This window comes from Neophocaena asiaeorientalis, unplaced genomic scaffold, assembly GCF_003031525.2.
Source record: "Neophocaena asiaeorientalis asiaeorientalis breed wild unplaced genomic scaffold, Neophocaena_asiaeorientalis_V1.1 scaffold96, whole genome shotgun sequence".
NCBI lineage: Eukaryota > Metazoa > Chordata > Mammalia > Artiodactyla > Phocoenidae > Neophocaena > Neophocaena asiaeorientalis.
The window spans coordinates 2823295-2836204 of record NW_020175831.1 but is presented as its reverse complement, the minus strand read 5'-3'; the positions used below and the strand labels follow the sequence as shown (position 1 = coordinate 2836204).

General features: G+C 33.7%; 1 protein-coding gene across 4 annotated transcripts in view; it reads left to right on the top strand.

The window, feature by feature from the left end:
• The window catches only part of ATF2 (activating transcription factor 2), a 78303-nt gene extending 66276 nt beyond the window's left edge, over nt 1-12027 (top strand). Inside the window, exons 14-15 of one of the 4 annotated variants that reach the window (XR_003001501.1) lie at nt 4928-5033; nt 9431-9448. Coding sequence is in view for 3 of the 4 variants with exons in the window: in XM_024732859.1 (XP_024588627.1) it covers nt 4928-5033; nt 9431-9657 (333 nt within the window). In the remaining variant the exon portion in view is untranslated. Of the gene's footprint in view, nt 1-4927; nt 5034-7508 lie in introns of all 4 variants that reach the window. The other 3 variants (XM_024732860.1, XM_024732859.1, XM_024732861.1) reach the window with 3 other exon arrangements.
• The last annotated feature ends 883 nt before the right edge of the window (nt 12028-12910 follow it).

The window sequence follows — 12910 nt, the reverse complement described above, 5'->3', positions numbered from 1 at the left end:
TTCTGTCATTAAGCAGCTATTGTGTGCAGGGCACGTTTTTAGACACGGGATAGAACAGTGAAAAAAGACATTGTCCTTAACACTTGGCAGAATTTGTGGTCTGGCCCAGAAGATAGATGTGAAACAAGTAATTAAAGTATGAGAATAGGAAAAGAGTCATTCCCATTAATTTTGCAGAATATTTGCAAAATATTATGAACCCTGTCATCTTTTTTTCTATTGTTGAAAATAAAAATTAAAGAACTATTTTGTTTTCAAGTATAAGGTTTTGCATCCATGACAACCCTTAAAACTTGTGGTGGGAAGTTAAGATACTTAATCATTGATTTTTGTGAAGACTGGCTTATCTTTAGCAATGAGAAATTCCCCAAAGAAGAAACTATCCAATATTATTTCTTTAATTTGGGGGGTAGTAGCTGAACTAGAAAGTCAAAGATCATGAATTTATGGAGTACCTGGTCATCAATCTGTGGCCAAATATCAGTGAAAAATTTTGATTGATTAATCAATTAGCTATCCTGTCATTATTTCATCAGGCTGATCTGCTTCAGACAGACTGTTAAAAAAATATATTATTTGTTCATCAGTATGTAATTAACCTTTGACTAGATACAAATAGAGTAGAGCAATGGTATAGACAGTGCCAAAATAATTACATTTTCTTTTAAGACCATAATAATAATTTTCTTCAGCATCTACTTTATCTTACCAAATATACTTTTCTTTGACAAAAGTATCAGTAATTGCTCACATTTGAATGGGACTTTAATGTTTTCCAAATGTTTCCGTGTCTCTTATTTCACTTCATCTTCAGAATGATCCGGGAAGACAGTTAACATATTCTGCAAATATACTAAATAACAAACTAACCAGAAAGGCTTTGGAGGCTAAATCCAATTATAATCCAATCTAAAATAATCCTCAGATAGTAGAGGTATAAATATTTCTTTTTTCATTTAATATTAAATCTGTTTATGGCTTAACATGTATCCCCTCCAGATTCACTTTGGCTTAAGCAAACCGGTTTTATATATTTATATAAATACAAATATAGATAGATAGATAGATAGATAGATATGGTCTGTTACGGCTTTCTTTTTTTTTTTTTCATTGTGAGGTCTCTCCATAGGATCTTCAGGACTCTTCTCATTATATGTATGGAGGCTTTTGTCTCTGATTCTACCTGTCTTCCGATCTTTCTTTGTCAAAACATTTCACAGTTAAAGTCATGATTTATGTAACTACCTTATCTAAATATTGTCTATCTTTATGTTTAAGTCCTTTCCTTTATACATATGGGTATGAGACTATAATTCTTGAATGTTTGGATTAATTTGTTGAATTTTGCTACATTTTATCAAACGATTTTAAAAATGCTGGCTGGGCTTTGGCAAACTCCTACAGTTCTGCCTAATGTAAAGGTTATATACCATAATGAGCCTCTTGTTTTCAACCTCTGCTTGACCTGATCTTGACCACAAGCTTATGCTCATACTTAGGGCTCTACAGCTCAACTAAATCCACTTCCTTCAAGGTTTGGCCTTCTCTTATTCCTAATCAGCACTCTACCTGTGTGCTTTGCAGTATTTCTCACAGTCCCAATTCTTTGCTAGCAACCATGTCCCATTTGCTGCTTTCAGTCTAGTGCTTGATACCAGTTTTTAAAGAAATTGAATATTAGGATACAATAATAATACAAACTATTGATTTAATTTAACCTTTCAATCAAAAATCACTTGAGCTTCAGGATTACCATTAGGAAAATCTCTTACCATTGTAAAACATTTTAGATCAGGATGATGTAAAAAATTAGACTAAATTTGTATTGAGCAAAGCTTGAGTTTGTTGGGGGTTTTTTTCTTACAATTTCTGTCATTTAAAAGGTGTAGGGGGAAAATTGGGTTATTTGAATTTTGGATGAAGACTAGCATATTTGTGTACTGTTATCACTTAAGTATATATAAATTATAATGTTCAAATGGTTTTATTTTCAATTTCCTCCTCTCTTCCAGTTTTTTTCTTTCCCCGAGTTGTTTGCTCTGTGAAGTGTGACTCCAATTAAATTCAGTTAACACAAATATAAGTAAGTTGTTGTAACAGGAATCAAATACCTTACCTCTGAAGTCCTTAATGTTCATTACCCATTGTTAGCTAGTGGCATCTTTAGTTCCTTCACTTGTCAATGGACCAGGTAGTCTAATTAGATGAACAACCAAAACACCACCAACTGTTAAGTTTGAATATAGAAACTGATATTCCATCCATCAGTTTCAAACCTGTCATTTAAAGAGAGATTTTGAATGTATATATTTAATTTTGAGTGCACAGGAATATTGTTTTCTTGGTTAATCCCCAGAATTATTTAAATCAACTATTTTGTATCAGTTAGATTATCAACTTGTAACTGCTCAGGAATTTTATCTAATACAGCATTTTGTTTCATAATATGGTTTATAATGAATGTCCATATAGAGTAGTTGAGAAAGCATTTGTGATTTTTAAAATTCTGTAATTGAGGTGATGCTATTAAACACGCCAATTTTCATTTTCTGACTGAGAAAATTAACAGTGTGACTATGTTGGTGAGGTTGTTGGCAATAAATAATGAAATTAGGATCCCTGACCAGTTTTATATCATTTAAGCTATTTCATTTCACCTTCTTTGGTGTTTTTTACCCCCTGAAAATAGATTTTAGAGAAGACCATGGTAATTCTGTGTACTCAGTCTGTGCCAGGCTGTGGGCTATGCTCTAGGGATACAAAAAGCAAGATAATCCCTGCCCTTGAGAAACCTCAATCTGGCAGAGGTGGCAAATAAGTAAACTAAAAATTACAATCCAGTGTGATAAGTACTATGTAAATACACACATACAAACACACATACGATACATACATGTATATACGGCTGTGGGAGCACAGAAATTGATACCTAACTTTTCCTATGCATATTTGTACTGAGTTGACGCTTAAAGATGAGTGAAATAATTAACAAGGCAAAAAGGTTTTCTAGATGGAAGCAACAGTATATATTTAGTTAGCCATATGAAATTTCTATTTTTATAGGTCAAAATGATTAAATATTATTTAATAGGTTCAAACTAGTGAGAAGGGTGATCACAGGTACCAGATTATAAAAGATTGTGTATTCTTGACTAAAAATACATATCCAGCCCTATTTCATATTATAAAAATTAATGAGCGAAACTTGTAGATGTGAGTCTCAAAATCAAGCTGACATAGCAGAGAGAGAAACTTTTTTTTGGATAATATACGTTGGATTATTCATAATATGGGTTCCCATAAATAGTGTCATTAATAAAGAGCTATAATTAGCAGTATTGACACTAATGACGACTTCAGTATTCCATAGAAATTAGTTTTCTAAATAACAGCTTGTTTTTTAAAGCAAACTTTTAACCTTTTCTTTTTGTACTTTAATCACTATACACCCATTTTTGTCTCAAATACAATATTCTAAACATAATTTAACCTTTTTATGAATGGTTCAGAGTTCTTGTAAGCGTCAAGAACAAGCATTTGTTCTGTGCTTTAATACAGTGTTACAGTTTATTGTTATTGGGGTGTGAGGAACTATTTGACCCAACAGACTTGCCTTTGGATTGCTTAACTTTTATTCTTTTGATTTGTATGTTTCTGTCATTGATCACTTAAGGAGGCGTAATGAGTCTAATTACTAAAGTATTTTACCTTCAGCTTTCTGGTTAAGAGACTGAGGGATGGAAAAAGAAGTGCTTGAGCTTTTATGTACACCTTTTTTGCTGTATTTCATTTAGTTTTGGGTTCATGGATAAAATGTGAATGGTTAATGTAAGTCCAAATAAGTAGAGGTGTTTGTAAGTTAAGATCTTTTAATGTTACCAATTTATTAAATTCATATTATTTCTAACTCTTGAGTATTGGTAATTATCACTAATTTATGTGTTAATATTTGGGGGTGACCCAAAGGAATTAATTGGACTCTCTCAATTTGGAACTTTTACATAGAATCTATCAGATTAATGCATCCAAAACAAAGACTGAACTGCTCATTCTGTGATAAGGAGTAGGATAGATCACCGTTGATTTATCAGATTTAAACTCAGATGTGTACAAATGGCCTAGGTCAAAGGCAGTTAAGCCATTTCAACATTACATCTGCTTTCACTGGTTCCGTGTCCAACACAATGCCTTGTGATGCATTTTAGGTATCCATGATTCTTTGGTTGTTTGTGTTTTCCCCTGTGGAGCTTTTCCTAGTTTCTAGAAAACTGCTTAATTTAGTTTCCAGGACAAAATTTTTACTTCCAAGTGAATAGAGTCAGTGAAATTGTATCCTGACTCCCCTGATACTTCTAATTGTTCAAATAATCAAAAAGAGCATGTGGGCTTCCCTGATGGCGCAGTGGTTGACAGTCTGCCTGCCGATGCAGGGGACACCGGTTCATGCCCCGGTCCAGGAAGATCCCACATGCTGCAGAGTGGCTGGGCCCGTGAGCCATGGCCACTGAGCCTGCGTGTCCGGAGCCTGTGCTCTGCAACAGGAGAGGCCGCAACAGTGAGAGGCCCACGTACTGCAAAAAAAAAAGAGCGTGTAACGTGTAAAAAATACCTTTGATAGGTAACCTGTAGTATATAAGCAGTCACAAGGCAAATGATAATGTAAAAAGTAACTTTGAAATATGCTATCCAGTTGTGGTGTTAAATTTTTATGTAAGTTTCAGGGTCTATATAAATGCTAAAATATAAAAGCTAATGTATAATGATTAAACATTTAAACAGCATATTTTGTTTATTCCTTGGTGTTTTTTTTTTTTTCTTGGTGTTCTTTTAAAGATGTCCAATTTTCATATCTTAATCTTCACTTGTGTTAAACAGTAAAAATTGTTAGTCTGATGCTGGTAAGGTACATAAGTTGTTTCTTCCCCAGAGTGAAGTCACCCTGCTGAGAAATGAAGTGGCACAGCTGAAACAGCTTCTTCTGGCTCATAAAGATTGCCCTGTAACCGCCATGCAGAAGAAATCTGGCTATCATAGTGAGTAATGTTCCATTACCTATAGCCTTAGGCTACATCAGTGAAATACTGCCAGAGTGAACCAAGCTACCATTAAAAAAGTGGAGACTGCAGTTCTGATATTTAATGTTAAATATCAGAAGTTCTGCAAGTTTATTGTGGAATGGGGGATATACTTCTTAGAATCTAGAGTTTTAAAATTTTCCTACTTCTAGCTTTTTTCTAGAGATTACTATAAATAAAATGGGTTGGTTAATAATTTAAAGTATAGTGTAAGTACTGATGATACTTTGTTTATATTCTCAGAGTAATACTTTTCTTGGACTGACATAGTGAAACACTACTTCTAGCCTCCGTTTAGTAATTTTTTTTTGTCTTCACTTAATCTGTAGCAGATCCTATTGTTCTTTCTTAGATATCAGCATTGTGCAATTTTATTGTTCTGAATCTTTAGATTGAGTCTTCTAGTTAGTCATAAAAATGCTAAAATAGAACAGTATTTAAATTATCTGCTTGTAAGTTTCCTTTTAAATATTTACCTTCAAAATGAGATTCTTCTGTTTTCAGCATTTTAGAAGTTAATTGTGCTTTTCCTTCTTGTAATGTCCTGTTTTGATAAGATGCACAATGTTGGAACCAGCTGTTACTCTTGAATAAATGGCCAATTCTGTCCATCGTACACAAATTTGTAACAAATAACAGAGCTGGGAATGCATTAGGCAACATTCATAATATATAACCCACAGCTTTCATTTTTATGATTTAGTGATATTTCAGGATATTTGTAAATGTGAAAATTGTTTCAACCATATGTATCCACTTCGTTTTAATTTGCCAGTGTCAGTAATTCAAAAGAAAAAAACATTTTGTAGTGGATGCAAACAGTTCCTCAGGTGCTCACGATAAAACTTAATGGCCACCATCTTTACTTGTAGTCATTGTAAGCAGTTTCATCAGAATGGGCAATATTTTTTAATTTAAAAGATTCAGTAGATCGAGCAACTCTCTGTTGCCATATATATTTAGAACATTGATTTTTGTCAGTTTTGAGCAAATAAATCTCAATCCTTTGATATCTAGTCATTTTGACAGGATTGTGAAACACATTGTGGAGTAAATTGAAACCATATAGAAATATGTTTGGGGTTTGTATTAACAATGATTGCTGCAGGGATGAGGCCATTATGGCTCCCATCGGACTTAACAACATAATTTCCTTTAGAAGTTACTGAGTTCAGCATTATGCATACATGATTTTCTTAACAAGAGAGCTCTCTTGAATTTTGATAGTTCAGAAAGAAATATACAAGTGATTCTATAAAATTAGAAGGAAAATTAACTCTTAAATTGCATTCAGTTTTAAATTATCTTCAATTTTTTAATCTTAGTTAATTTATTGGATAACCCCAACAGTTTTATCCCTGTTATCCAGGCAGTATATGCTCAGCAAATGCAAGCCAATTTTTTATTTTAAGCAATAAAGATATTTTTAAGTGTATATATGTATGGTTTTATATGCTATATCCTCAAACTGACTGAAAATCTAGATTAATAAGTTTCTAGTGAAGGTATACGAGGTTGTGAAAATGTAAGAAATGAATAAGACATTTTTGGGTTTGGGAACAGTTCCTATCTTTTATCCTGTCCGGTTATCTAGATAATCATATTGACTGAGGTAAGTATAGTTCTTGCATAAAATTAGTTCTGTTCAGCTCTTGGGAGATAATTGGACTTTGTAGAAATTTCAAATTTTTTATTTTCAAATTTGAAGTCTTTGGGAAAAATCTGACTTCTCTGTTGTTTAATAGTCAAGGTAAATACAAAGATTGTTTAAGTAAATGTTTAAATCTTGGAGAAAATGTGGAGAAATTCACAAATACCTAACACTTCATCACATTGTAGCACATAGCAGTTGCTAATAGTGGTGAGCTATAATACTAGTTAACTCAAAACATTGTATATAGAAAACTAAGGTTTAGTAGAAATTAAGGAATCTTACAAAATCTTGCAGGTAAAGGTGACAGTATAAAGTCACACAGTCATAGGGTCTCTTTTTTAACATTGGGAAGTCCCACGTCCTAGGAAACCCCTCAGTCATGGGAAAACCGTGACAGTTGTTGACCTTAAGGGTCAAGTAGTATATAAAATGAGAATGAAAACATTTTTAATGTTTGGGTTCCTTGAAGAGTAAAACGTAAGAGTAATCTTATTGCCATTAATTCATATTCTGTAGATCTCTGGGCATAATTAACATTGTATTATAGTTGTTGCTGTAATTCTAAATGGGAAGAAAAGCTTATTGGGCCCAAAATTGTGAGCTTATATTTTCATTAATGAGAATATGTATAAACACTGGTGGAACTTCAGAGAGTGAATTGTCAAACAGCTGGTTTCTTTTAAGTAGGGCCAAAAATGACTCTGTGAATGCAGTAAGATCTCTTGTATCTTTCTAGAGCTTGTGATTATATTAGTAATTTTTCTCCCTTTACCATCTAGAACTGGACATAGGTGCAGCTGTATCACATTATAAAGGTATTTTATACATAAAATTGATAATTACATAATTTATAAGTGAGTACCTGCTTCTTTGTACGGCCTAAAGATTTGTTTTACCAAATTCGGAAAGCCTGGAGGTAGATAAGCACTTGTCCCTTACAACTTAACTGTTTCATTTTGAGTCATCGCCTCCACAATATATTTACATTTCCTTATACCACTCATCACAGATCAGCCTCTTTATTTCTGAAAGCTGTTATATCCCTAGAACGTAACATTGAAAAGACATTTTGTTGTCATGGTGAATAGTGGTGAAATAGAGGGCTTTTTACTGTTCTCTCTAGTTAAACTGTCATTTGCTAGTGTTTTCTGTGAATGTATAACAATTGTATTGGCTATATAACTGAATTGTAAATATTTTATAACATTCATTATTGCTTGATCAGAAGAGTATCCTTTCTGCTTTATATAATTTTAAAAAGGATTACTGATTGTGCTTTTTTTTTTTTTAACTGCATCTTGAGGTCAGATTTTTATCCAGTGGTGTAGTTTTGCATTTAAAGCAGATTTATAGAGAGGGTGAGATTCTATCACATTAAAATTCTGTAAGAGCTACTATATTTCAGAAACCCCTCAAAATGAAGAATTTTATTTGAACTAAAGTTGTGCTTGCCAGATTCCTCCCCCTCTATCTTCTACATTACAAATCATGGGGTAAGTCCTACTTCATGGGGTCCACAGTCTTTTAATAGTTGACTTTCAGAATGAGCACCTGGCCATCAGTAAGCAGGCCAGTATGTATTGTCAGGTTTGATAGGAAGCCAGCTTATTATACTTCTAAACACTAAATAAAAATTATTTTAGAGCGTTCAGAAAGAAACAAAGCTAAACAGTACTGTTTAGGGATATATACCTATTTGGTAAAACTTCAAAGAAAAAACAAGGGAATGGTAAAAGAAATACGTATCAGAATGGTGATTGCCTTTGGTGAAGAGAGGAGCCTCCAAGAAGCACGAGTGTTACTAGCAATGTTCTCTTTAAGTTGGGGGCTGGGTTCACAGGTGTTCATGCTATCATTGGGTCTCATAACTTGCATACACTATAATTATTTGTGTGTGTTGTACTTACCAGATTTTTCACTAAATGAAATTATTGGATTCTCTTCCATTAAAATAAGAAAGTTGAAGATTTGTTGTTAAAGCCTAAACAATGGTAGATATATTTTCATAAATATTTAGAATGCCCTTTCCTGAATATCTTTTCAATTACAGTATCTTGAGTTTTATATGGATTTTTATTTGAATCTCAATTCGTGCAACTATAACAGCTGGTGGCATTTAGAGTCTAAATATTGCTTATTCTCATGTGTATGCATCACTAGAATCAGGTGTTATAATCATCCATTGCTGCCTTAGATGGAAAGTCAGCCAGAATAAAAATAGTTCTACAGAGGGAATTATTTGAAGATATAATTTGTATGTTAGAATTCATTTTGTTTATGCATATGGTTATACATTTTTTAATCTTTTAATAAGAATGGCATGTAGGCAAACAGACTGGTTTTGTTAAATGTGTTGCTGGGGTAAGTGTTTGATTATATCTATAAGAGACCTATCTCCCAAATTCCCACCCAATTTTCTTACTTAACACTATTTAGCAAATAATTCTTCAGCTCTCTTTTATGTGGCACTGGGCATTGAGGTGTTTCCATGTGCACGCTTGTGCGTTGTTTAGCCTGTACAGACAAAATTGCCTACTTCATGACTTCTAGCCACCTTTCAGTTACTCAATTCCAGTCATACCAACTTCTCTAAACTGATTCTGTAAAATGCCATCTAACTTTTTATTCTGTGCATTGACTCAACCTGATAAATTCTTACAACTATTTTAAGAAACTGAGTAGTTTCCTTTTTTCCACTCAGCTGCTGATAAAGATGATAGTTCAGAAGACCTGTCAGTGCCGAGTAGTCCACATACTGAAGCTATACAGCATAGTTCTGTCAGCACATCCAATGGAGTCAGTTCAACTTCCAAGGCAGAAGCTGTAGCCACTTCAGTCCTCACGCAGATGGCGGACCAGAGTTCAGAGCCTGCGCTTTCACAGATTGTCATGGCTCCTTCCTCCCAGTCACAGCCCTCAGGAAGTTGATTAAAAACCTCAGTGCAGCAGTTTTAGATACTCATTAGTGACTTCAAAGGGAAATCAAGGAAAGACCAATTTCCATTTATGCGAAGTCTGTGGTTGTAAATTTTTTTTTTTACTTGAAATTAAATTTGGCTCTAAAGTTGGTGTAGCAGCAGTTGACGATCAGACTGAACAACAACAGTTTTTAGTCTCTGGAAAAAGACTGATTTTGCTTTTTTTATAAATATTGTTAGATTTATTCATTTTTCTGTGCTCAATGTGTAAATTGTATTATAATTAATTCATTGTGGTTTATTTCACTTTTAATTTTGTGGTGTTTTAATAAATGGGGGTGTTACTGAATCTCTCTACCCACTTCCATTTCTTTTGACCACCTCTTAACCCTCAACTGTGATGGTAGTATTGTTATATCATTTATACCAAAGTTCTGCATAGTCCCTATTGACTTTGTAGTGTTAACAAGGTCATAAAGCACTAGCAAGAAAAATATAGAAATTTGCTTTTAATCTTTTTGCCTTTTATTTTGCACATTATGCAAAAGGAAGAACATTATCGAACACTTTTTAAGTGAGTGAAACATGGTAAAAGACATACAGTGCTTTTATGCACACTTAAACTAAATGAAGATCAGTAACAGTGCGTTTCCTTTTTTTTAAGATTTTAAGTAGGCATGAATTTTGGAATCCTTTATCATTTCAAAAATGACTTTTAAGGCTTAAATTCAGTATTTTAAACCCTATGTTTTGAGACTAACAAAATATGAAATTATATAATGTACAATACAGGGTTATCAGATATCTAATAATTTTTTGAAATTAGTTTTTGGTTTTGTTTTGTTTTGTTTTGTTTTGCAGATTTCAGGTTTCAAACTGAGAAGTTTATGCATAATCAAGTAAGGTATGGTTGCCAGAAAAGCCTAAAAATTACTACTTAGAAAATTTAAGACTGTTTACCCCCATTGTCTTGTACTTGCAAGTTAACTTGTACTTATTCTTGTGAAAGCACTGTCATCTTTTAGTAGCAAATTTTGATAACGTTTCTCGTGGGGAAAAAAATCAGTATCTATCTTTAGAACAATGTAATTATAATATGGGAAACGAGTGAGTGAGAGAGAGAGTGTGTGTGTGTGGGGTGGGTGGGTGTGTGTGTGTGTTTGTGTGTGTGTCTTTCAATAGTTCATGCCAGCAATCTTTGCTTGAATGTTTAACGATGCCTTCAGTGTGATGCTGGCCAATAGATGATTGCAATTTAAGATGTCATTACTGTGCAGGCTTGGATAACTAACATTCCATGATGTAGTTTGTTTCTGATGAGATGATTGTAGGTACACTTTTCTCATTATCCAGTCATCTGTGGGATACTGAGTTTTCTAATGTGCCATTATCTATTTTTATTCTGCAGTTATGTTCAAAATACAGTACAATATTTTAAAATAGACAAAATTGTTAAAAAATAAAAATGTAGTAGACGTGTGTAAGAAAACTTTGTAAAATAGTTATGAGTCCTCCCCAGTAGCAACTTCTGGCATTCGAGCAGGATCCATTATGTAAATATCTGTAATGCATTTATAATAAGTTGTGTAGTTTGTTCTGCATCCATACTACACTGTTTGCTAAAGTCTCAGTGCCATCTCCTAATAAGACTGACATTTTAAAAACCGGTATGGAATATCCTTGGTAATTCAAGGAAACATTCCACCTGCCTAAGTTCCAAACTGGGAAACGTTCAGATTATACAAATGACATTTCAGGACTTTTAATTATGAAGATAATAGGAATTTTATTGTTTGGCTTATTAAAAATACCATTTTGGGTTGATAATTCTACTTCTAAAATTTTTTTATTTTTAACTGATTTTATAATTTTCCAGTAATCAATTTCTAATCATGATTTTGCCATAGTTATGCTAAGGAGTTGATCTCAAAGGCACAAAATATGAAAATATATCTCAAAGGCTGTTTTTTATTGTAGTTTGGATGGATTAGGAAAAGCCTCTGTTTTTCACTCTCCTGGGTCATTCAGTGCATTTTTCTTAAATTTTATTATTTATGCAAGTTAAAAGTTCTTTGGTAACAGGAATTCTTGCAACTGTAAAATAAAACTACATAGATGTAAGAAGTCATGTAAACAGTTAATGAGCTTATTACCAAGGTTAGCAAAACTTTCATTGTAAATCAGTCTGTACTCAGCGAATAAAAGTCATTATTAGTTGTATAAACACAAATTCCATTTTGACTTTCAGGATGTCACACTACTTCTGTACCTAGCATTTTGAGTCCTTATATTTGCAATGTTACACAAACTGTACTATTTTCTTTTATGTGCAGTTTGCATGAGTAAACCATCAGAGAATAAATTTTATCTTTAAATTATGTTCATAATTTGCTTGTTCTTACCTATCCTTCATAAGGTAACATCACCTGATAATGATGTTTTTCTCCTTCAGGGAGTTTATTACCTGAGAAGAACCTGATACTCTTTTTATTTCTGTGATAAAATTCATTCCTTCTCAAAGAAGACCTTTCAGCTGCAAGGGTGTTCAGGCCTCTTTCCTCTTCTCTGAATTCACTTTAAGCCTCGTTCATACAAAATGAACCTTTAATCTATGTCTCCAGCCCAGAATATTGCCTGAGCCACACACGGATGCACCAGCCTTTGGTTTATCTTAGTGACTGCCCGACAAAACATAGAGTATCTTCAATACTGAACTCTAATCTTCCCTCACCCTACCTTCAAACACACTGCTCCCATAATGTTTCATAAATCAGTTGATTACAACTCTGTCCTTCCAGTTGTTTAAATCAGAACCACCTTGATTCCTCTCTTTTCTCACAACCCGTGTCCAAGACATCGGGAAATACTGTTTGCTTTACCTTCAGAGTAATACAGAATTCAACCACTCCTCACCATTTCCAGTGCTGTCACCCTGATCTGTGCCCTCATCGTTCCTCACCCAGATCCGTCTCCTTTCTTCCACCCTGCCTACTACAGCCCATCCTCAACACAGCAGCTAGAGTGAAGCTTTTCAAACACGTATCAGGTTATGGCACTCCTCTGCTCCGAATTCTAGAGTGGCTCCTCATTGCATTCAGAGCTGGAGTCATTACAGTGGCCTACAAGATGATCTGTTCCCCCATCCACATCTCTGACCTCATCTTCTATCAATCACGTTGTTTTATTCAGTGAATATTTGAGCACTACTAGGTGTCAGTTTTTGTTCTAGGCACTTGGAATACACCAATAGCCAAAAGACAAAA